The 25,921-nt window shown below is 46.8% G+C and overlaps 1 protein-coding gene across 2 annotated transcripts in view; it reads left to right on the top strand.

Annotated features, from left to right (window-relative positions):
- Positions 1-25,921, top strand: part of DOCK1 (dedicator of cytokinesis 1) — a 586,118-nt gene that overhangs the window by 53,989 nt on the left and 506,208 nt on the right. For both annotated transcript variants that reach the window (XM_043984307.1, XM_043984306.1), the window contains exons 2-6: positions 6,420-6,503; positions 16,699-16,739; positions 20,115-20,170; positions 22,548-22,644; positions 24,824-24,972. In XM_043984307.1, the coding sequence (XP_043840242.1) occupies positions 6,420-6,503; positions 16,699-16,739; positions 20,115-20,170; positions 22,548-22,644; positions 24,824-24,972 (427 nt within the window). The remainder of the gene's footprint in view (positions 1-6,419; positions 6,504-16,698; positions 16,740-20,114; positions 20,171-22,547; positions 22,645-24,823; positions 24,973-25,921) is intronic.

Raw genomic sequence — 25,921 nt, 5'->3', positions numbered from 1 at the left:
TTTTCATATTGAAATCAGTTTATTTATTTATTTTCCGCTCCGCAGGATTTCACTTTAATTCCGCCCTTCCCTCTTTCCCCTTCCCTTTGCTCGTCCCTTCTCTCCTATCTACAGCCTCTCCTTCTTTGGCTTCTTCCCTGATGCCCATAGATTTGCCCAGATCTCCCCCCTCCCTTACAAAAGACCTTCCCGTGTCCCTGCCATCCCCTCAGGCTCTGTCATACCTCTCACCCCAAGAGGACCATCTCTGCTGCCCGTACCTGCTCCCTCCTTTGCTTCCCTTTCCTCGGTGGTCTGCCTTCGGATCCCATGACTCAGGAAGACCTTTGCTGCCCAAGGTGAGCAGTGTGGTCTGACCAAGGCAGTCCAGTGGGGTTTCTTCCTTCTCATAGTCCTTGACCCTGAGCAGTGGGCGGTGTAGACTCTTGTGTAGACAGCGCAGCGCCCTTCCTCCATAGGCTTTTGTGACAATCTTCTCCCTTGTTGTCGACATCCGACATCCTTTCCTCCATCGTTGTCTGTGTCCTTCTCTCTGAGCTTCCTGGGTGTGTCACACCCTTTGTGGAAGTTGAGCCTTTGCCCTCCCCATCCCAATGCCGGACTCCTAGCTGGTCCTCGGGTTTGGTCTCCTTAGAGGAGTAACCAGAGATCTAGTCTCAAGTTGGGGCTGCCGCCGCCCGGAGAGCAGAGCCTCCATCTTACTCCCTGCAGATGCTGAGAGGGGCCCAGCTCCTTTGCTGATTTTCTGCTTATGGCCAGAGGGGATGGATGTCTCGCCCTTTGGAGGGCAGAGCGCCTTCAAGGCAGCTGGGGAGGGACACACTTCATGGGGCTGGTTCATAGACCCTGGAGAAATAAATGCTTATCTTGTACCATCCTCTGAAGGGCTGACAGATGGCTAAGCAAGCACAGATTCCGTTTGGACGGGTAATAGGAAGCGGCCTGGGGGCATTGGGTTTTCTCTTAGACCGAGGCGTTTCTAAATTGAGAAAATGCTGTTCACGATTCTACAGCAGGCACATGGTGCCTGGTGATAAGTTTGGTGCCTGGTGATAAGAGTAAGTGACGCTGATACTGTACTTTAAAGTGAGTCACGTAGAACCACCGAGCGGTGCATCTGGCATACAGTAGGTGCTTGATAAATGCTTAGTGCCTGGGTAGGAGCTTCACAATCCTGCAAATGGCAGGATGTACTCCCAGCAATGGGGCTGCGGGGCTGACTTGTGCCCTGGGGCACAAGGGCCTCCCTGACGGTCATTGCTAGACACTGTACTTTATAATCTTGACGCGAGTGCTCACTGTTGAAGGAGGGGGACAGTGTGCAAAGCACGACTCACAGACAAGTGGAGATCGTCTCTGTATTTGGCGGTAGAGGGGAATGGGGAAAAGCTTTGTGCAACATATAGGTTAATTTATCAAAGAAAGAAATCGTGTGAGGAAAAATTCCTCTTCTGGACCATTGACACTAAAATGTTATGGGCTGAGCCCTCGTGGTAGAGGAGGAAGAACACAGAATTTGGAGTCCAAGGGCCCGTCTGCTGTTGTCCAGGTGTCTGGGTAAACTAGCATCGATGTTGGGCCGGCAGGTGCTTCACAGGCACCCTGCGCAGTGGGCGCTATTATTCCCATTTACAGATGAGGTGAAGTGACTTAGCCAGGGTCACACAGCTAGTGAGTGTCTGGGACAGGATTGGCATTGAAGGCGTCCCGACTCCAAGCCCTGCACGCCATCCCCTGCAGGTTTTAGCTTCCCATCTGACCTCTCCACCTCCGTCAAAGGAGGGGCTGGAGGAGAAGCCCTCAGCTTTGGGCAGCTTTACAGGTCAGCTGCTGTCACTTCGATCAGTCCCTAAGCCAGGAGGGAGCGCCTACTGTGCGCTGCAGCGCACACTCTCCTTGTCCTCACTCCCTCTCACCCCACCCATTCAGTCTGTCCCTTCTCTTCCCACACAAAGACCATGCCACCCCCTTCTCCATCATCTACAGTGGCCCCCTCTCGCCTCCAGCATCTAATCCTCCCTCCTGCCTCTCCAGACTTCTTCCACTTGGCTTCCTCCACATTCTCTCATGTTCCAGTGACTCTCACGTCCCATCCCCTGCCTGGGGAGTGTCCCTGGCTGCCTGCTCCACCTGGACCCCTCCCTCACCTGGATCCCTCCCTCACCTGGACCTCTCCCTTACCTTGGCTTCCTGTTTTCCTTCTCCAGAGGCTTTTCCTCGATCTCCTTCAGCCAATCCCTTCCCTCTGTTAATTAGCTCCCATTTATCTTCTAGATAAGTGTCCCACATTCATCCTATTTGTACCTTGTTTCCATGTAGGGTGGGCTCCTTGAGGTCAGGGGCTGCACGGGGCCTTCCCAACCCTTACTACAGGGCCCTGCACACAGTAGGAACCTAATCACTGCCTGCTGATTCAATTCCTGACTGTGTGCCTGTTTCCCCGAGTTTCCCCCATGTCTGTGGGGGGCGGGGCTCTCCCTTCTCCCCTCCCCCTCCTGGCTCCCCCGGCTCCCAGTCCTGCTTATCTCCTGCCCAAGGGCCTTTCCAGGGACTTCTTCCCTTTCCTGCTTCGAGGGCCTTCCATTCTCCCGATCTGTCTCCTGGTGGTGGATATTGCTGTCTGTCCTGTGTATGCCGTGCTTGTTGGCCTCCGTCTCCCTCAGCAGATCTTGGCCCTCAGACCTCAGTCGGGTGCTTGGCACAAAATTGGTGCATGATAAATGTAAAACTCACTGACATCGGATTTTGTGGGTGATGGGAGACTGCGGGCACCTATAGCAGTGAGGGATGTTGGGCAGTCTGTAATTTGGGCACGATTGCTTAGAGCAGTCAGGAGGTGGCTGCATCTTCATTTGGAAGGGGCCAGCCCCCTCTCACTCATGGAGAGAAAGGGACCAAAGCTCAGAGCTTCAGTGATTTGTCTAGGGCCATGCGGCTGCTTAGTGGGTGAGCCTGGCCCCTCTCCAGCCCACCGGTCAGTCATATGATTTGCAGTCCCATTGGGTAGAATGGAAGGAGCTGCTCTTCAGAGGATAATAAGCAGACTAGTCTGGTGAATAGTAAATCTGGGTGCTGGGTGGTGCAGTCAGGAGAGGTCGGGGTGCATTGGCCAGATGGGCTGTGCCCTGGTTATGGAGAAAACATAAAAACTGGACAGAGGAGTCAGGCCTCAATTTTCTGGGAAGTAGGGAGCCATGGATTATTATTTTTTTTGTTTCGTTTTTAGGGTTGTTTTTTTTTTTTTTTTTTGGTGAGACAGTTGGGGTTAAATGACTTGCCCAGGGTCACACAGGTAGTAAGGGTCAAGTGTCTGAGGTTGGATTTGAACTCAGGTCCTTCTGAATCCAGAGCTGGTGCTTTATCCACTGCGCCACCTAGCTGCCCCAGATTATTATTATTATTTTTTAAAGATAAAGAATGCCCTGATAGAAGTGTGTGTGTGTGTGTGGGGGGGGCGGCGGGATGCGGTTGCACCAGCTGAATAGGAAGCATTGTATGTAGAATCTGAATTAGGAAATCAGGCACCTGTGGCAAATTATTGGGAGGGTGGAAATGAAGGGCATTGTTGGGGAGGGGGGTCTATCTACCACTAGCAGTAATGATCGTGGGTTTGCTGTGCAATGTCTATCCTTGGACTTGGCTCCGTGGGGTGGACCATCCACTGCAGTCAAGGTGTCAGGGCCCTGGGAGAGGGGCTGATACGGACACATTGATGGGGATGGGTCACTTAGCCTGCTGGCAGAGGGGTGCATGCTCCTCAGATGTCTCTGTGTACTCAGTGGCACACTGCTGGAGTTACGTGTGTCATGCTTCTGTTAGCCACAATTACCCTTTCCCCAGTCAAGTGCCCTGAGAAGCAGCAGGTGTTGTAGTGCATAGAGCCTGGAGTCAGGAAGATGTGAGTTCAAATCTGGCCTCAGCCATGGACTACCCATGTGACTCTGGGCAAATCACACAACCTTTGTGCCTCAGTTTCCTCAACCATCAAATGGGGATAACAGCACTTATCTTACAGTGTTGTTTTGAGGATCAAATGGGAGGATAATTGTAAAGTGCTTAGCACTGTGCTTGGCACGTAGTAGGTGCTATATCAGTGCCTTTTCTCTTTCCTTCCAGGGGAAGTTGGTTACTGGATGGATGTAGTGGGGAGGTCTGGAAAGACTTCCTGGAGGGGTTGGTTTTTACATCAGAATGGGGAGGAATTGAATAGACAGAGGAGGAAAGAAGATGCCCATGTGTGCTTGTGTGTATGTGCACATGTGTGTATTTGTGTGTGTGCGCTTGTGTGCATGTGCACATAAGTGTGTATTTGTGTGTGTGCGCTTGTGTGTATGCACACATAAGTGTATATTTGTGTGTGTGCGCAGTTATATATGTGTGTATACTGAAAAAAACCCCACTGATTCTAGGTGGCTCCAAGGTTTTATACTCTGCCCTAATCTAAGTCTGACCTGAGGTTCCTCAAATATGCCCTTTCTTTCTGCAGATTCTCCAGCCAGGGATGCCCTTCTGTATTCACTTCCTCCTTCAGTGTCCTTGGTTCCCGGCAAGGTTTGGTGCAGAGGCCGATGCTACTTTAGACCTTTCCCAAGCCAACAAGTGATTCCTCCCCCCCCCCCCCAAGCTCCCCTATGCTTAGAATTCTCTCCCCCCTCATCTCCATCTCCTGACTTCCTTCAGGTCCCAAGGAGCCTTTCTTAATCCCCCTTAATTAAGCAGGTGCCTTTGCTCTGGTAATCACCTCCAAGCATCTTGCCTGTATTTTGTTTGTACGTAGTCGTTTGCATGTTGTCTGCTCCCTTAGCCTGTAAGCTCCTTGTGGGCAGGGACTGTTTTGGTTTTCTTCCTATCGCCATCATTTAAAAAATACAGTGCCTGGTTCCTAGAAGTTGCTTAATACTTGACGACTATCATATCTGTGTGGGTGGGGAGACTAGGACCATCTGATCTGAGTTCTGCAATACTCCTGGTTCTGGCTGCCCACACAGTCAGGCCCTTATCAGTGTTCTTGGCAACAGAAGGGAGTTTAACCTCAATGACGACAGTAATTCTGTTCAGAGTGCCCTGGGTGGGTTATCTGCACAGCTTATTTTTGGAGAATGCACCTGTTCAGATTGTTCCTAGAAATAAGACCTTTAGCAGTGTTTCTAGGTCTTACTTTCGTGTCCTCATTTCCCTTGAATGTCTCTGCAAACCTGACAGGGGTTTGAATCATGCTGGGGCTTCCTGGATTCAGGTGCTCCCGATCCAAGTTGTCATTGGAGATAAGCACTTACCAATGCCTCCCTAGGTTCAGTATGGAAGGACCTGCCTTTCTGCAAGAGACACTGCGTCTGGCTGCAAGTCATTTTGCTCAGTTTGACAAATGTGCAGTGAATGTGCCAGAACATAGTTGGTGTATCTGACAATATTGGCTGGATGACAGCAGGTTCTTCTGATCCTTTTTGTTAGAATGGATTTGTCATTTCTGCTTTAGCATTAACTCCATAAATTGGCTTGGATGAATTTTTGAATTCTTAAGAATTAATTGGAACACGGTTGATTCTTAGTTGAGAACAGTCCAGTTTCTTATAGAAAACCAAGCAAACTAAATTAAATTAAAATCCAATTCCATTCAACAAGCATCTATTAAGACATGAAAATAAATCTTTTTAACGAAATAGCTATTAATAAAAGTATTTGCTGTGTTTCCCTCCGTTTTTACCCCTCTACCTCCTTGATGTCTGATGTATACACAGTGATATTTGACAGGAAAACATAAGCCTTCAGTTATCTAATATTGATTAAACCTAAGTGCTGTGCTAGGTGCTAGAGATACAGTAACAAAATTGAATGATTGTCCCTGCCCTCCAATTGCTTACATTTGACTGTAGGATCCAGTATACATAGGACAAGTATAGACAGAATAATTGCTATAAAAAATATTGTAACAAATATTTTGGTGTCTTTCCCTCCTGTCTTTGACCTCCTTGGGGTATATGCCTAGCAGGGAGATCTCCAGGTTAGAAGGTGTGAACATTTTTGTCACTTCCTTAGCATAATTTCATTTGATTTCTAGAATAGTGGGACCCAATCACAGCTCCACCAACAGGAAATCAGCGTGCCTGTCTTTCCACAGTCCCACCAACAGGGACTCACGTTTTGCTGAAGAGTAAATGTGAAGTAATTTATTGAGTGGGGGTAGTGCTAACACCCAGGGGAGGGCGCGTTCTGGGAGGATCTGGTACAGGCAGAGCCCCCGTTTGTGCTTTGAATGAAGCCTTCTCAATTTACATGGAGAAAAAAAAATGAAGAGAAGGCTGCTTTCTGCCTTTTCACCAGCACAGAGTCTGATTTGATTTTAGTATTTAAATCACAAAAATGACTTGTTGAGGGAGCCTTTATGTCTTCACTAATGGCTGCTTTCCCCCTTTCCCCAGCTTTTTATAACTACGATGCCAGAGGAGCAGATGAACTTTCTTTGCAAATCGGTGACACGGTGCACATCTTGGAAACGTTCGAAGGTAGGCCTGCCTGGGGGTGGCCGGAGGAGTGCCCGGATTTCTGCACCTAACGGGCATAACATTGTTATATGGGGGTAGGGGGTTCCCTGCATGTTAATAGTGGCCCTTTTTTCCTGAAGAACAGTTTTTCTGCCTAGTGAATGCTACCTCTCTGCTTTCTTTGTCTGAAATAGTGTAGAGGTTTGCTATGATTTAAATAAATCTTCTTAAGAGAAACTCAGCTCTACCAGGCCCTTATTCTAGCTTATAAATAAATGCTCCTTTGACATAGTTATGTGCCTTTTAAAAATTCAGTGCGTTTCTTGTAAGTGAATGTAGAGCTGAATTTTTGTTCTCCTGCCACTTAAAAAGGACGACCCCTTTGGTGTAGTTTTGTTTCTGGGGCTTATTTGAATCTGGAGTAGTTGGGATTGGGGGGAGCTCAGTGTGGTCTGCCAGCTCCCCTTGCCCTCCCCATCTCATTCCAAATACTGTGCAGTCCAGGGCGGTGGTGGGCCTGGTGATGGGCAGCAGCAGGGACAGCGCCAGGAGGCTGTTGGGGCTTCGGGGGCACAGCCTTTGCTACGGCCTTGGCTTTTTGGACAATCGGTTTGCATTTTCTGCTTGATGAACATGAATGTGACAAGAACCTTTTGTTTTCTGCTGTAACTGGGCAAGAGAGAAGCGATCTTAGCCCAAGGTGGGCTAGAGCAGTGAGGATGCTTCTTAGAAGTAAAGAGGGGGTTTTATGATCTTTCTATACCCTTTGGAGGGGCGACAGCAACAGCAGTGACAGACAGTAACAGCAGCAGCAATAGGGATAGCGATAGCCAGCATTTCCATAACACTTTAAGATTTGCAAAGTGCTTTAGAAACATCATCTCAGTTGATCTTCACTGCAGCCCTGGGCATACTAATAAGTATTAATAACTAATATAACTAGTATAACTAATAATAACTAATATAACAAGGGACCTTAGAGATGGCACAGGGAACCGGACTCGTGATCCCCCTGACAAAGGGACTCCTGAGGGAGGAAACTTCCTCCATGAATGCAGGCCAGGGCTTTCCCTTTGGCTTTATAATCTTTTAGAACCACCTCTGACATTGAAAAGGTAAGTGACTTGTCCAGAGTCGTGTGGCCATGACAGAGATGGTGCCTAAATTGGTCAGAGACGCTGTCTGTTTCGGGCAGTTATTTCAGATTCCCAGGGCCGTGGGGATCAGGGGGCTTCTAGGACAACCCAAACGTGACCAGGATTCTCCTTCACAAAGCACTTGATGTGGGTTGGTCAGCCAACTTTTGCTTAAAGGCCTTCAGTGTGAGAGATCCCCTAGCATTTAAGGGTGTCAGTTCCCCTTTGGGATCAATCTAGGAAGGTGTTAGGAAGTTTTTCCTTACATTGCTTGGATAGGTAGATGGATGGATGATAGATTAGATATAGACATATATATCTTATAGAGAAAGAGGAAGAGAGATTATTTTTTTAAAGCAATAAATATTTTTATTTATAATTTTGGGTTCCAATTTTGAGCCCTCCTTCCCTCCCTCCTCTCCCCTCTCCCTGAGGCAGTAAGCAATCACATATGGTTTATATGTGTACAATTATGTAAAACATTACCATATCCGTCATTTTGTACAAAAAAACTTGAAAAAAAGAAAAAAAATGAAAGAAACTGAAAAATAGCCTGCTTCAGTCTGTGTTCCAACAATATCAATTCTTTCTTTGAGGTGGTTAGAATGTTTCATCACAAGTCCTTTGGGATTGTCTTGGATCATTGTATTGCTGAGAATAGTTGAGTCAACCATAATTCTTTATCAAACAATATTGCTGTCTCTGTGCACAATGTTCTCTTGGTTCTGCTCACTTCACTATACATCAGTTCATACAAATCTTTCCAGGCCTTTCTGAAATCATTCTGCTTGTCATTTCTTATAGCACAATAATAAGCCATTACCATCATATACCACAGCTTGTTTAGCCATTCCCCAATGGATGGGCAGTCCTTTAATTTCCAATTCTTAGTCACCACAAAAAGAGGCGCTTTAAATATTTTTGTACAAATAGGTCTTTATCTCTTTTTGGGGATGTCTTTGGAATATAAACCTGGCAGTGGCATTGCTGGATCAAAGGGTATGCACAGTTCTATAGCCCTTTGGGCATAGTGAAAGAGAGATATAGATAGATTAAATAGATTAAGTAGCTAGATAGTTAGATGGGTGGATAGGTGGATATATGATAGAGTAGTTAGAGATAGACACATATATAATGTGTATGTGTATTTATATACATGCACATTATATATATAGATAGATTAGACAAATTGTATATATATACATACACATTATATATATAGATAGATTAGACAAATATATTAGGTAGATGGATGGATAAATGGATGGATAGATGGGCAGATCAGTGGATGGATAAATAGATATGCAGATAAGTAGATGGAGGGATCTACAGATAAGGAGATGACAGATGGGTATATAGGCAGATATTTTCATTGTCATTGATCTGTCATTTTCAGTTGTGTCTGACTTTTCATGAAGCCATTTGGGGTTTTCTTGGCAGAAATACTGGAGTGGTTTGCCATTCCTTCTCCAGCTCATTTTACAAATGAGGAAACTGAGGCAAACAGTGAAGTAACTTGCCCAGGGTTACACAGCTAGCATATGTCTGAGGCCAGATTTGAACGCAGGAAGATGTCTTCCTTTCTCCAGGCCAGGCACTCTATCTTCTGAGCCACCTACATGCCCTGTATAGGAATAGATAGTCAGATAGGTAGCTAGCTAGCTAGATGATAGATAGATGACAGAGAGAATATTTGTACCAGGTATGAGTTTAATAACCCGCACTGAACTGATAGAGCCTTGGACCCTGCCCTATCTGCAAGTATCCCAGGGATCTTCAAGGAATTCAGCCCCCTTCCCTCCATCTCTTGGCCTCATTTGTTTCCATTCTTCTCTTCATGGGAGCTGCCCCTTGTGGGGGTACAGATGAACAAGAGGGGGCTCTGGGACTGGCCCTAGAAATGGGGCTGCTGTCAGACCAGCCAGGGAGTGTGAGGGGGACTAAGGCAGGCACTCCAAAGTGACTGTTGGCAGCCCTTTGATAAGCCCCAGCTTGGACTCGAGTTCAGTTCTAGGGCTTCTTCCCTTTGCACAGAGTGCAAGGGCACTCGGCCTGCATGCTTCTAGCAAGCTGCGACAAGCCTGTCTGCTCTTCACAGACACCTCTCAGAAGCATAGATCTATTAAAATACCAGTGTCCCACCACCGCTATTTCTGTGTCTGACTCATGTTGGCAGAGAGTTTCATTCCATTTGTACCTTTTACACTTAAAATAGAGTAACTGTGAAATCTGCTTTCTTAACGTTGGCCTTGCCTGGGAACAGATGTGAGGCAGCCGGAGTTTGGGACTGGAGGGGCCCTTTCTGCTCCTTTTCCATTCTTACGTTTGTTATGGCTGCAGCCCCTCGACTGCATCTCTACTGAGGTGGCCCATCCCTCTAGAGTAGATGGAAACCCAGAAGAGGTCCCTCCAGGATGGAGCCGATGCTCTTCTTTACACACACCATTACGGTTTTGACGCTTTGTACAATCATGATCTGTTAAAGGAAGAAACAAAAACTCAACAACTGTGTCACTGGATAATTCGATTTTTAAAAATGTTTGCACTGTCAGAAAGTCTAGAGCTGGGGAAGGGACTCAGGGGACACCTTGTCCAACCCCATTGTGAGCCGAGCTATGAGAAGGGGGAAGGGATGGGAGGGTGAAGGACAGAGACCAGCTGAACTGCTTAACGTAGTGCGTTAGCGGTGTGGCTGGCTTGAGGAGGTGCTGAGAACTGGACGCATTAGAGGGACCAGTGAGGATGAAGAACGGCTTTAGGGGTCATGAGGCCAAAGGAGAAATGGTATGATGACCAATTGGGATTGGAGTAAGGAATCTTCAGGGGCTTTTGGTCTTGGAAGTGGTGCGCTTATGGAGGTTGGTGGAGATCAAAGCTGTACCTATTATCTCTTTATGTGACTTGAGGAGAGTGGAGGAATTGACCATGGGGAGTTTGAAGGAACATCAATAGGGTCCCTGACCTCAAAGCTAGCCATCTTCTCTGTTCGCTTTTCTATGCCACCATTTTATTTTGCTTAATCTTATTTTACAATAAATCTGTTGATATCTTTGGTTTTTTACATCGCCTAAATTTTTCCCCACATCCTTCTCTCTCCCATATAACAAAATATTTTTTAAAGAAAAAAAAGAAAAAGAGGAAGAAGAGAAAAAATCAGCAAAACAGATCAATACAAACTGCCATTTTAATACAAAACTTTTAATTAGTCATTGACTTTTTTTTTGTGGGGCAATGAGGATTAAATGACTTGCCCACGGTCACACAGCTAGTAAGTGTCAAATGTCTGAGGCCAGATTTGAACTCAGGTCCTCCTGAAGCCAGGGCTAGTACTTTATCCACTATAGTGCCACCTAGCTGCCCCCAGTCATTGACTTTTTTTTCTTTTTTTTTCCTTTCTTTTTCTTTTCTTTTTTTTTTTTGTGAGGCAATTGGGGTTAAATGACTTGCCCAGGGTCACACAGCCAGTAAGTGTTAAGTGTCTGAGGCTGGATTTGAACTCAGGTCCTCCTGACTCCAGGGCCGGTGCTCTATCCATTGTGCCATCTAGCTGTCCCAGTCATTGACTTTCTAAAGGCAGTGTTGTGACTGGCCAGTTCCCAGTGGATGTTTTCAAGAGGGCCTTTCCATCCCCTTCCATTAGAATGGAAGTTCTTTGAGGTTATTGACTTGTACTTTCATCTTTGTGGCCCCAGTGTGTAGGTCAACACAGCAGGTCAGATCCCCCCAGGTGACCTGTCCTATTGGGATGTGGAATTGGACAGTCTGCTTGCTCCTTGGGCTTCCATCTTGGCTTTTGCTGGGATGGAATTGTCCACCAATTAACAGATGATTTTGGAGCAGAGCTTTTATTCAGGAAGGAGCTACTTGGAGTAGGGTTGTTTGCTGGCGTGGGGGTGGGGGGGTCACCTTATCCTACTTGGCTTCAGTTAATTATCCTCCTCCACACTCTGGCACCCATTAGACCTTGTTTGCTGTCCCACTTCTATTTTTATAACCCTTTATTGGAGTCCTGCAATAATAAGAGTATTTCTCCTTCCCTATTTCTGTACATCATGTGACATGCTCCTCTGCCTGGTGGTAATTTTCAGGACGTCATTAAGCTTACTACAGAGAAGATGGTTTCTAGATGAGATCTCTTTATTTAAGGATCAGAGGGCGAATTAGCCTTAGGATTTGAAGGTTCATTTTCCTAGGCCCTTGGCAGAGTTAGGAAGTCGTTAGACTAGAAGTGGCAGCTTTGATGGAAAATAATGGAGCTAGAAGGAGCCTTCATTTAAGTCCACATGTATTTATGAAGTACTTGCTACGTTCCAGGTGCCATGCTAGGGAGTGTGGGAACAAAGGCAAAATTGAAATGCTCTCCTGGGTTATTTAGGGCCCCTACTTATAGGGAAATAAAAGGTGAAAAAGTTGAGGACAGGGAGATAGTACAGTTCAAAAAAGACTTGTAAGTTGCCAACTGTTTGCCTAACATTGTCGTAGACACTGATTAACTCCATAGTTCTTAAAAATTTCCAGGCTGGGGCAGCTAGGTGGTGCAATGGATAGAGCACTGGCCCTGGAGTCAGAAGTACCTGAGTTCAAATCCGGCCTCAGACACTTAACACTTACTAGCTGTGTGACCCTGGGCAAGTCACTTAACCCCAATTGCCTCACTAAAAAACAAAAAATAAAAAAATAAAAATTCCAGGCTCTGACAGTTTTAGGAAATCCTAAATATGTCAGAGGTTAGCCATTACCTCACCCCATTACCTATGGGGACAGTGGAGTGAGGGGATCTGGGTTCAGATCCCAGGTCTGCCATTTATTGGTGGGGCATCCTTGGGTGATTCACTCAGTCTTTCCAGCCCTCAATTTCTTTATCTGTAGAATGAGGGGATTGAACTACAGGACCTTCAATACCCTTTCCAGCTTTAATTTGATGAACTTGGGGCGATTTCCCCCTCTTCTCTGGGCCTGAGTATCAAAGGAGCGTGCAGAACTATGCGGTTGGTCCTTTGTAGCCAGGAACATCTGAGATCCTCTGGGGGGATTCTTCACATGCAGGACTTGGGCCACTTAAGTAAAACGAAAGGTAATTATGTATCTTGTTCTAACAAAATGATCTCATTTTTAATGATATTTGGACCCGGTCCAACAATGACCCGAAGAGGACTTCTCTGCACTTTGACAGTTTCAGAGTTGGGCAAATGGATCTGATTCTCATCCCAGAGAAGGCGGATCTTTGGGCTCAAGCAGGGCTTCCTCCCTGTGTCACAGAGCCCTTTGGCGGCAGCTTGGTCAAGCCTGGGGGCCCTTCTCCAAATCCTGTTTGTAAATACATAAAAAAAACCCCAGGGGACTCTCCAGCCTGTCCTTGTATGTTTACAGCAAGGGAGGATGCTCACTAACTCCTAATGATCATAGCGATGATGACAACGGCCATCATTATTACCGTCCCCCATCCTCCATCTGAGCCTCACAACAGCTTTATGAGGGCAGCACCCGAGGTGTTTTTATCCTTGTTTCACAAATAAGGAAACTGAGGCTCAGGTGAATTGTTTGGTTTACTTTGTGATTTGGCCTATTCGTTTATGGATAATGCCTCTGTGAGTACATATAACAGTATTTATCATTACGATACACAATATAATCTGTAACACCACAGAACACAATACGGCACAAGTTTTTCCTTCTGTGGAGCTGAAATCTTCCTCGTTGCACTTTTCATTCATTGGTTATTCATTCAGCCACTCAATCATTAAGGGCCTACTATGTGCCAGCTAGCATTTGTACAAAATAAGCCCTGTCCATCTCTTAAGACAGCAGCCCTTCAGACTTTTACTGATAGCAAATGCTCAGTGCTTCCTTTTTAGCCCTAGAGTTTGGTGCGGATTATTTCACTATTCATGCTGGACCAGAGTTCCCAGGGCTGTCAGCATGATGGGTCCCACCAAAAAGAGGATGAACAAAATGACCTCAGAATTGAACCTCAGGATCGATTTCTTCGATTGGGCCAGATCATATGTTGGTCCAGGAGCCCACAGTGTCCAGATGTGGCGCTTAGGACCAGTGGAGAGGATGGTAGGATGACTGCTTTCCCAGACTGGATGCTTAGATTAAATGCGACCTCTAGATGAATTTTCCCTCATCCTTAATTCATGTTCAATATTTTTAATATAAATGTAAGACTCTTTGCTCCTACTTCCTAGGTTTATTTGATTAACTCTGCTCTATTGAAAATCCTTCTGAGTTTTGTTATCTCTCTCAGCTTTGTGTCATCCCTCTTTAGATTTGATAAGCCTGCTCTCAATATCACGATTCACGTTGTTGATGAAAATGCTGACTCGTGTGGGGCTGAGTCCAGAGACCCTGTGTGTGCATGTAGACCTCCCTCTACATCAAGCTGAGCCCCTTTCTCAATGCTCTCACACTGAGCTCTGCCACCACTGCTCTTCTCTCTCTCCTCACTTGTCTCCTTTTTCTAGGTTCAGAACAACTGCAAAGGCTCAAATACTGCTTGGCTTATAGCAGCCTGTTCCACCCCTGTCACATCACCTCTCTTCAGCCTAATAATTCTACCCCTAAAGGGAATTAGGCTGGTTCCATTTTCATGAACCTGTAGTGGCGCTGGCTCAGTGATCCCGATTCTTTTCCTGCAGACTCAAGAAACATCTTCCCAGTGGTTTAGTGACCCCTTCCAGAGAAGTCTCAGATTGATGCCAGACACCGAGGGCCATTTCTGTCAGCCTCCCTTTCGAAAACGGGGACAGAATTAGCCACTCTACACTCCTGGGCACCTTTTTCTAATCATATATTCGTAAAACGTGGTTATGAGAAGATTTGACTCCCCCCGCCCTGGCCCCAGGAACCTTGTGGAAAAACCCCATTTAATTTTCTTTAGAAATCAGCTCATGCCGACTTCCCTGAATGTCCGTCATTCTTCCATTTCAAGAGTTATCTTTTTAAGGTACCTTCCCTCATCTCCTGGAGCCCAGCTGAGGCTTAATAGATGTTCCTGAAGTTCTTTATAAATTGTCTTTAGAGCTGATGATCTTTTGGTGTAACATTTATTTTATGCAGAGGGTAATTAGGAACCAGAAGGGACAAATGACTTGCCCCAAATCATGGTGGTATAGATTTGAGGCAGCCCACTGGGGCGATAGATACTGCCCTGAGCTGGAATCAGGAAGACCTGAATTCAAATCTAGCCTGGGATGCTTATTAGCCTGGTGACCCTGGGTGAGTCACTTAACCTCAGCCTCTCTCAGGGTCCTCATCTATAAAATGGGGACAAGAAGAACACCTCCCTCCTGGGGTTGTTGTGAGGTACCAATGAGCTATTTGTGAAGTGCTTTGCAAATCTTAGGTGCTATATAAATGCTCACCATCATCACCGATACTGTTAATATCATTAAGATACACAGCCTGACTTTAAGCTCAGGGCCTCCAAGTCTAGTCATTAAGATGATGCCAGGCTCCTCCAAGAGTCTGACCCCAGGCTCAAGTGAGGACACCCTCTCTGGAGGTGTATGCCAAGGGCAGTGCCCCGGCTGGGTGGGAGCCAGGAGAAAACGGGCCCGTCCATCCTGGATCAGGGGTGGCTCAAGTCTGAAATCTGTCTGAATTCTGGCTCCTGGATAAGCACCCCTGGCTCGATGAGGGGGCCACGTGTTCTATGAACTCCCATTAATTCATTTAAATCTAATTAAGTGCTGGCTTGAACCCACTGCCCCCGTTCTTGGTTAGCTTTCATTTTACTTTCCTGATGTGGGCTGAACTGGAAGCAGGCTGATGTTTGTCCTCGGGTAAAGCACCTGGGATCTCAGATCTCGGGACCAGCCTGTGGTGAGGGTGGGCATTCATAGTCAGGTGTGGACATTGCAGGACAGCACAGGAAGACCGGGTTTGAATCCTGCCCCTTTCAGCCTCCTAAGAGCTATCACCCACCTATGGCTTCACTCACCACCCTCAATCTCCTCACCTGTAAAATGCGATCATCGATTGTGGCGCCTTGTGAGGCCCAAGTGAGAAAATGATTGTCAGATGCCTGGAACACTCATGTACGTTCTCTGCAAACAGCCCGGTGTAATTGAATTACCTGCTTTATTGCAAACCAGAAGTACCAGCTACAAGGGGGACATAGAGAGATTCTTTACTTCATCTGTTGCTCTATTTCCCATTTACTGCATACACATTGTGTCTTTTTCTAAAAATAAAATTATTTTATTATTTCCACTTACATGTAAGGATAGTTTTAGCAATTGTGTCTTTACCGTGGTTTCTTTTCCGTTAGAATGAAAGCCTCTTGAGGACAGGCAGTTTGGTTATTTAGAGAAAATGAGACTATAATTGTAAAGCCCTTAGCACAGAATGTAACATGTGGTAAGTGCCAGATGTTAGCTGTTGTTGTTGTTGTTATTATTATTATTATCTCTACCCCCAGAACCTAGTCTAAGTCTATGCTTCATGACTTCTTTTGAATGAATGAGTGAATGACTGTTAGGTAAAGTAATAAAAGCGAATCCAAAGAAGGCAAGAGAATGATAGTGCACTTTGATTTCATTTTTATGAAAAATTAATATAATTTTTGCATAAGGGAATTGCATATTGTGTGCCTTCAACGCTGCCAAATACACATCACAAGCCAGAGTGGTTGTCACTCTTTCTTTTCACTTAAGCTCAAATACAGATCCCAAGAAGACCTTGTTCAGAGCCTGTTGACTCTTTTTCTGCACACAGTTCTAACATACCTGGTTATCATTGTTGTCAGCCCACAGCAGATTAAAGATCCTTTGAATGTTGTTTGCTACCCATGTCTGTATCCTGGCTGCATCTTGTGTGGAAAGACTGGCTGGTGTGTTGTTCCTATATTATACTGTGGGCTCCTGGATGACGGGGATCATTGCAGGTTGTTCTCTGCATACCAAGGCTTAGCATGGTGTCTGGCATATAGTAAGCACTTAATAAAGGCTTGTTTATGTGACTTCTCTCCCAGCACAATGCCCTTTCTCTGCCGTGTGAAGATGCTAGGACAGTAGATGGTGCTCCCCTTTACTGTTGGGGTAGACTTATTTTTTCCCCCTTTTCTCTTTCTTTAGGGTGGTATCGAGGATATACTCTGAGAAAAAAGTCTAAAAAGGTGAGTTGTCTTCGTTTTTCTCTCTTTATAAACCCAGGAAGGAACACCTGCCTGCCAGCATTCTCTGTGATCAGCTCTGGTCTATAAAAAGAAGCCGTCTGTTTGAAAGTGTTGGTTGAAAGCCTGCTGGACCCTGTGTGATTGGAGCTGGGCCTCTGGTGGCCTGCGCACTCTGCCCTGCAATGACAGGGTGCTCACCTTTGTGGGAAAGAGGCAGAGGGCTGGCCTTCCCAGGTGACGTTCTGCCCCGGCTCACCATTGCCTGCCAGAAAGCCCGGCCCAGGCCATCTCCCTGCTGGGGTTAAAGAGGAAACGGCCCATGGCTTTCTCATGATACATGAGCAAACTTGAGCTCTTCCTTGGCCTCTCACCCCTCTTCTTGTTGTTACTGATTTTTATTTTTTTTAATTTATTTTTAATTTATGGAATAAAACAAGCATTTCCGTAACACAGTACAATGAAAAGCTGATTGCACATAAAACTGCAGCTCTGCTAGCACAACTTGCTATTCCTTTCAAACAAAACTGTCACGGAAATTTATTTTTTTTCCTTTTTTTCTCCACCCCCATCTCCTTCCCCCCATGGCTACCATTAGACATAAATAGGTAGATGTATGTAGAATGATTTTGTGCATACTCCTATTAGTCCTTTCTCTGGATGCATATAGGGCCTTTCTTCATATGTCCTTTATAGTTAATTTGTGGATTTATAATAGACTAAATAACTTATTCTCTCAAAGTGGGTCTTAATTTTTTCATTTAAAAAAGGTGTCACTGATTTTTGAAAGCTCTTCTGTTGGTCAGTGGCAAACATCTATTCTCTCGGGCTGGCCGAGGGCTCTGGTACAATTAGCTGTGGTCCAGCCCCAGGGATAGGATTCCCCCAGCCTGGGGCCCTCCCCCTCCCCCTGGGCCTTTTCCTTTTCCCAGAGCGAATGATGGCTTAGGAGGTTTTGTCCACCAGGCTCCAGAATCAAGCCATCAACCTGTAAATGGATTTTTTCTTTTGGACTTTTAAACTTTTGTTCTCATTATCTCCTAACTGGCCGGCTTGTCCAAGAGTGGTTATATTTCTGCAGCTGATGCTCCTGGATTTAAATCATGCTTCAGGTTTGCAGCACACTGTTTGCTGCCGTTCTGGGCATGGCTCTCCTTCCCTGTAAAACAGGCAGAAATGGGATAGAGCAGGGGAATTCTTCCCGTTTGCTGTGCCATGGACCCTTTCACTGTCTCTGCTGAAACCTCCGGACCCTTCCTCAGAATTGTATTTGTAACCGCATAAAAGGAAATACAGTCATGGAATGGGTAATGGAAGCCACTTATTGACAGTACAGTTGTCTGTGCAGGTAGGCCGTGTCCTGGGGGGTTCCTTTGCCAACACAGGCTGTGCCCTCTTTGGGCCCAGTAGATGATGGTTCTCCAGAATATCTTTGGCTAGACATCTGTCCTTTCCAGGCAGCCCATCTCCCTTTGGACAGTGCTCTTGGGAAGCTTTTACTGCTCGCAGGCTCTTTGCCTCTCCCACCTGACCTCTCTGCCTTCAAGTGAGAGAGGGTGTGGAAGATCTTGACTGTTGGGTCAGGGCTTGGTGTGGTAGGCAGGGTGGCGCCCCTGAAGATGGCTGAGAAGGGGCTGGGAGGTCGCAGGGAGCTGCAGTGCCGTGAGAGGCCAGAGGGCGTGACCGATATCCAGGGGAGAGGTGATGGGGCCTGGGCCGTGTGCTTAGAGAGGAGGAGGCTGGTGCAGAGATGGAGTGAGAGGAGAATCAGCTGGAGAGGAGCCCACTGTGGGCAGGCCTGCAGGACCTGGGGGTCAGGGCGCCCTCACAGCAAGGGGGAGGTTGGGTGAAAAGTCACGCTGCAGAAGAAGCTGGTGTTGGGATTGAGGTACTGGCAAGACGTGGAGGTGGGTGTGGGCCTCAGGCTGGAGCCTCTGGAAATCTGGGCCCGGAGCTCTGAAGTGTGCCCTGGACCTAGACAGAGACTGGGATGGGACCTCACAGTCCACTGAGTCCAGTCCCCATTTTGCAAACCAAGGCCTATGGAGGAGAAGGGGCTCATGGGAGGCCCTGCAGCCTGTGGGTGCCTGAGGTTGGGTCTGGACCCCAGCCTTTCAGTCTCTAACACAGCCCGTGCTGTGCCCGTGCAGGGGATCGCTGGGCAGAGCTTTTCTGAAGTGTGGCCATGTCCTGGTTCTCGTTCTTGAGAGCTGGTCTGGCGGGGCGGGCCCTCAGCTGGTCCTCATTTTGTGGGATGCGCTTGGCCTGTTGTGAAAGGATGTTTGGGTTTTAATTCATGCAGATTTTCTAAGGGTGGAGGACTCGATCTTTTCCCACTCACAGGGCTGGGCAGTGGGGACATCTTCCTCCTCTGGGGCTCTGTGGACTTCATTTTCTACCTTCTCATTGGTGCTTAGCTGGAGGAGAACACCTGTGGGGATAATCCTCCCCCCACCCCTCACTCCGCAAGAAATTGTTTTTAATGTGCAAGTTGGCTACTACCTGCTCATAAAGAATTGTATGGGGGCGGCTAGGTGGCACAGTGGATAAAGCACCGGCCCTGGATTCAGAAGTACTTGAGTTCAAATCTGACCTCAGACACTTGATACTTACTAGCTGTGTGACCCTGGGCAAGTCACTTAACCCCCATTGCCCCACACACAAAAAAAAAATAAAAAAAAAAAAGAATTGTATGCATCTGTTCCCTTGTAAAATAGATTGCCCCCTGATTCCTTTTAATTTAAGGCCTCACTGACCTCATTATAGCTTGTGTACATATCTTTTTTTAATTGTTAAAAACTTTTAATGAACTTTATTTTAAAATATTTTATTGATCATTTTAAAAAATATCACCTTCATAGTCACACATGTATGTGTCTTCCCCTCCTAGCCCTTGTCACAGAGAATAAAAAGGGGAGAAAAAAGTCTCACTTTTAATGAAATTCATTATTTACATTTTTCTTCCTTTTTGGGGATCGATGGGTTCAAATTCCTTTCAGAACTTTAAGTTTCAAATGTTTCTTTGCCTTTCACCATGTCTTTTGAGGAACCAAGGGGTGTGATACGACGGACAGAGCATTGGAACTTGGAGTTGGGAGGCCCTGGGTTGGATCTTTTCTTAGACATTTAACAAGCTTTGTTGGGAAAGTTATTTAGCTCCTCTGTAAAATGGGATCATAGCCACACTTATCTCACAGGAGTCTCAGCAGAATCAGATGAGACAATATGTGGAAGGCACTAGAACACCGTCAGCTACCATGATTGTTCTGATGATCCTGGCACGGCACATGATCCTGCCTTCTCCGAGGATGCAGGGCTGTCCATCGGATACCTCAGCTTCATATTTACATTAATTTTTTTTCTCTCTCTCTATCCAAGGGCATTTTTCCTGCTTCATACATTCATCTTAAAGAAGCCATAGTAGAAGGAAAAGGGTGAGTTCACTTTTGACATTTAAAGGAAATTCTTAAAGTTAATTGGGCTGAAGGGGGAATCAGGCCCTGTTTAGATGAGGAAGGGGATGAAGGAAGATCAGGTCACGGTCACGACATGAGACAGGCCTTTTGGAGAGACGTGGCTCCCTATCGGTGGCTCTGTCCCAGAGTTGGCCCCTGTCACCTCTGGGAGACTTCTGCTCAGACTAGGGGACTCCCTCCCCTCTTGGTGTGTGGCCCCCACTGTCAGTGACTCACTGCTCTGCTCTACACATTTCTATGTCTTCAGTCCCTTGCTGACAGGTGTTCCCACCCATTTCCCAGTTCAGGCTGAAGCATGGTGTGGACACAGCCCACTTGTGAAATTGACATTGTGTCCAGCTTGATGTATGTTTCTTAGAGGTCACAGAGCCGATGGATCTGGCCGTTGAGAGGATGTTTGTAAAATGGGAAACCATTAGCCAGGTGCATCTTCGTCATTGTGGAAGAGGCAGCATTAAGCTATTTTCCCTTTTTATCTCAGCTACACCTTCACACTCAGTTAAATATGTAAATTATAAAATTACTAATCATATGATGACTGCATAATGACATTTCTTTGGCTGATTACAAAATTGCCTTTCCAAGTCTGGCACTTTGAACGTCCAGCATGGCCTAGCCGAGGTGTCCTGGTTGCCTGACGCATAATTAGAAGGAAGAAGATAATTTTGAGGCATAAAGTGGTGATGACCTATGAGGGGCCTTTTTTTAGGCAGCAGAAATACTTTGTAGGCAAAATTTCAAAGGAAGGAAGAATCCAGAAGGAAATCTGCCGCCTGAAACTTTCATGGGATCATGATGTCGACTGAATTAAATCTCTTATTAGTGGAGCTTGGGCCTCAGATTGTTCCAAAAGATAGCTGTCCGTCATCATCAGACAGAGATTTATTGACCCTAATTGTATGTGACGCTTAATAATGAGTGTGATGGAGACTGGATGATGCAGGGATGTGGGCGTGTTTATACAGGATGCAGTCAGACCGTCCCTTGCAAGGTCTCTTACCCTCATCCACTGTTGTGGTCACAGACTCCTCGTCCTTGGCTCTCACGGCCCGGTGCCACTGCTGGCTCTATCCAATGCCCTTGAGGCTTCCACCCAACCCCTGCAGTCCTCTGTCACCTCCCCATTTTCCTTCTTAGGTCCTAGAGCTGGAGCAGACATTAGACTCCATCCAGTCCAACTCCCTCATTTTACATACAAGGCAACTGAGCCCCAGAGGTCAAGAGACTTTTCTAAGGTCTCTCAAGTCATAAGTCTCTGAATGCAGGTCCCCTGGCTCCATGGCTGGCCTTTTTTTTTCCGTGTTGCTGCCCTGTAAATGACACCTACACCTATGGAGCACCCACTCTTTTGTGGCCAGACCAAAGGCCTCTTAAGGCCAAGCCTGTTCTTCATCTCCTTTAGACCTTTTCCACCATGTGAAGATGGTGCATCCCCTTTTGCCGTCTCTCTTCCCGGGGTGGGGGGGGCAGCCTCCTCTTCCCATCCCCATGATTCATCTCCTGCAGCCCCATTGGAGACCCTGGAAAGGCTGGTGTCTCTGTGTTCATCTTTTCCTCACCCACTTCCCATTCCAAGCCCTGCCTCAGTGACGCTCTTCTCATGGCTCATGGTGGCCTCCTGGTCTCCTGCCTCCCTTTTCAAACCCATCCTGCACATGACTTGGAGGGTCAGCCACCTGCCACCCCTTGCCCATAAGCAGGATCCAGTCCAAGCTTTTGGGCTCAGCCAGCATCGCCTGCAAGCAGCTTTGGAACGTCACAGGAGGGGCTCCTTTGTGGAGAGCAGACTGGGCCTAACTTCAGGGAGATGCAGAGGGCTCCGGGTGTCTGGGAGCACGAGAGCGAGATCCTCTCTGTGTCTGCTTCCCTGGTGAGGCCTCTGCCTTCTGGAAGTGTGTTCACACATGCGTCCTTTACCTCTTGTGTCTGACTGCTTTCACTGCTGGCCCTGAAGGAGTGAGGGAGCGGCGCCATGTGGGGCTGTGTGGGGCCGTGTGCGGTCCTGGGAGAGCACTGGATTTCAGGGCTGGAAGATATGGAGTCACACCCCGCCACCGACCCTTAGGGGCCCGGAACGAGCCCCTTAAACGCTTAGACATTGAAATGGGAAGGGAATCAATAGCTTGTAGGGTCCCTTTGATCCCTAAATCTAACCTGATCACCCTGTGTATGGGAGGTGTCTATGACAGTAGCTAATAACTAAGATTTATGTGAAGGCTTTCCGTGTGTTTCATTAGCATAGTCTATGGCTTAGACCGACAGTGGACAAGTCATAAGTTGGAGCTGCCCTGATGTCCGCATTTGCTTCTTCTAACTTACATTGTTAAATTTTCAGCCAACATGAAACCGTCATCCCTAGTGAGCTTCCGCTGATCCAGGAAGTGACCACCACCTTGAGGGAATGGTCGATAATATGGCGGCAGCTTTATGTGGTAAGTCGATTTTTTCTGATGATACTAAGGTATTGTATGGGACATCTTTGCTTATGGAATGGCCAAAACTGGGGCACTGGCCCTGGATTCAGGAGCACCTGAGTTCAAATCTGGCCTCAGACACTTGATACTTACTAGCTGTGTGACCCTGGGCAAGTCACTTAACCCTCATTGCCCTGCCCCCCCAAAAAAAGGAATGGCTAGAACCAAACTCATGGGAGAGGACTGTCATGCTCAGAAAGGACATTGTCTGCCATAGGATGGGATGGTTCCACATTTGTTGGACTTTGATTTACCCACCTGAAGTCAGCTTTTAATAGGTGGTCAAGTGGCTCTAGCATAAAGTCCTATCCACACCACTTGTCCCTGGTATTTTTGAGTGATGTTTTAGCACCAAAGCATGAAGTGCATTCACAGATTAATGCATGAGAAAGGTATTTACTACGGTCTTTTAGGAAACCCTGGGGGCTCGCCTTCAGGGAGCTTCCATTCCAACCAGAGAAGAGAGTCTAAATAGCGTTATGGTGGCCAGGGAAGGAGGAAATTGCAGGCCTGAGGGGGGGCATAGGACAATCTATGAGAAGTCTGTGGGGAGGGGGTGGGCATGGAGGTAGTATGTGGCTGGGGGAAGGCTTGGTCAGGGCCTCACAGTAGGAGCCTTGGGCTCTAAATCTCTGATCCTTTGAAAGGACCCATTGTAGCTTTATGGAAGCCATTCCGCGTGTACCCAAGAGTAGGGCAGGAGTGTAGAAGTTGGTGGTTCTTAACCAATAGGATGGTGTGACACAACTCTGTGTGTGTGTGTGTGTGTGTATGTATGTGTGTGTGTGTGTGTGTGTGTGTGTGTGTGTGTGTGTGTGTTCTGGGTAAGTCAACAAGCATTTGTCTATCCTTTTTATTTTCCTGTAGTTACTAACAGATACCTTAGTTTCTCCAAAGGAGTTCTAAACCCTCCTCTTCAAGGGGCCTGTTGTCTTCATGCAGATCCATGAGGCTCTGTTTGTCATAGAATTGATTGTATTTGTATTTCATGCTCAGAACTGTGGGAACATCAGAACATCCCATGAGATGCTTGAAGAGCTACAAGTCTGAGAGAAGACTGGAGGCAGCAAGGACTAGATGCATGCTGGGGCTTCTGGACAAGCAAGCCAGTGATTTGGGGGCTCTAGTTTCTAGCGTCAGAATAAGTCAGGATGGTGACAAGACTGGGAAGAAGAGTCTTGGAGATGGGCAAGGCATCATGGTGACACAATGTGATAGAGGCTGAGGCTGTCCAGGAAGAGGTGAGGGAGGGCTGGGAGAAAGGCAGAGAAGCTCAGTTGGAGGGGACCCGGGAGCCACTGACCTGGTCCTCCTTGTACCTGAGCCAGAAAAGAGATGAGCCATCATGCAGCCTGTGCTTGCAGACTTCTGGCGGAAAGCCTCCCCGCCCCTTCTGAATCACTCAGTTTGCTGAGAAACTTTTCTTAACATCAATTCAAATGTAGATTTCTCCTGGTCGGGCTTTTGCCTTTGTATCCTCAGCAGCACTTGGCACAGTGACCTATAGGTAGTAGCTAATTAGTTAATACTGGTTGAACTTAATTGACTCACCCTCACTCACCTTCATAAAATTCACCCATAAAAACCTTGTGGAGGGGGCAGCTAGGTGGTGCAGTGAATAAAGTGCTGGCCCTGGGTTCAGGAGGACCTGAGTTCAAATCTGCTCTCAGACCCTTGACACTTAACTAGCTGTGTGACCTTGGGCAAGTCACTTAACCCATATTGCCCCCCAAAACCCCCCAAAACCACAAAACAAAAACTTGTGGAGTTTCCACAAGGAGTAGGGAGGGTAAAGGTGTAGATAGTCTACTTCACAGCCTAATTCTTGGCTTATTGGTGTGCCCTGTGGGGTGTTGGATGAGTATTGGAGACATGACCTTTATTCTACAATTCAGTTTGTGTGTGTGTGTGTGTGTGTGTGTGTGTGTGTGTGTGTGTTTTGTAAAAGCATTGCCTAGGTACCAAATGAATTCTTGGCCACTTTTTGCTTATAATGGTAGAAAATTGTTTTCTAAATCACGCCTCAGCACAGTGCTAAGAGGAGCCGACTGCTACCTACGTGGGTGGACTGTTTTTTTTTACATTTAAACTGAAAAGTGTCCTCTCTGTTCTCTGTGCTTCCTTCTTGCCCCCACAGCAAGACAACCGGGAGATGTTCCGAAGTGTCCGACACATGATCTATGATCTAATTGAATGGCGGTCCCAGATTCTTTCGGGCACTTTACCCCAGGATGAACTCAAGGAGCTCAAAAAGAAGGTCACTGCCAAGATTGATTATGGAAACAGGTTTGTTGAGGCTGCACACTCTTCACCTGTGGGTTATCTTGTTGGTGCCACCTGAGCGCCAGACCTGGAGCAGACAGGCCCAACTTTGTGTCCGAAGCCCAAAACTCCAGATGTGGAAATTGCTGTTTTGCTACGATGAGTTCTCTTAGTTCAGGGTCAGAAACATAGGAGAGCCATCCAGGCAGGTGTTGAGTCCAGTCAGAGCGTCTCACGTGGGGGCCGTCATCCTGTAGAGAACTTCTTCCTTCTCATTCTTCCTTGTTCATCTTGGATGCGTCCCAATGACTCCCCCAACGGAACCCTAAGTGGTGACAAAGAAGTACATTTGAGTAAAGCCAGCCAACACATTGTATCTCTCTGGAAATGAATGTCCCATTCTACCCCAGGAGGCTACCACCTCTCATGGATGAGTCATCATCCATTCTCTGAAGTCACAGTTGGGCACTGCATGGATCAGAATTCTGAAGTTCTTCACTGTTATTTCTTTTACATTAGTTTGTTAATTACAGTATCGAGTGTAAATTATTCTAGTCATACTGGATAATAGCAACCATTGGGAGGAGCATGATGTAGTGGGCAGGGTGTTGGTCAGGGAACCTTGGTTCAAATTGGGGTTTTACCACTTGCCACTTGTGTGGGTAAGCGATTGAACCTTCTTGAACCTCAGTTTCTCCATCTGTAAAATGAGGGGGTTGAACTAGATGAGGTCTCTTGGCTTTAGAGATAAGTCATCGGGATGATGTAGTCTGTCATCAACTATGCTAAAAGGAGCAGGGTTTCCATTAATGGGGAGGTGATAATCCCCCTGCACCTTCCCCTTATTAGAGCCCATCTGGAGTATTGGGTTCAGTTCTGAATACTGTGATTTTAAAAGGATGGTGATCAGATGGAGAGTGTCCCAAGGAGGACCCCCAAGATGGCGGAAGGCCTTGAGACCAATTCATTGGAA

This window comes from Dromiciops gliroides, chromosome 2 (genome assembly GCF_019393635.1).
Source record: "Dromiciops gliroides isolate mDroGli1 chromosome 2, mDroGli1.pri, whole genome shotgun sequence".
Classification (NCBI taxonomy): Eukaryota; Metazoa; Chordata; class Mammalia; order Microbiotheria; family Microbiotheriidae; genus Dromiciops; species Dromiciops gliroides.
The sequence above is the reverse complement of the archived record's forward strand: the minus strand, read 5'-3'. Positions and strand labels throughout refer to the sequence as shown.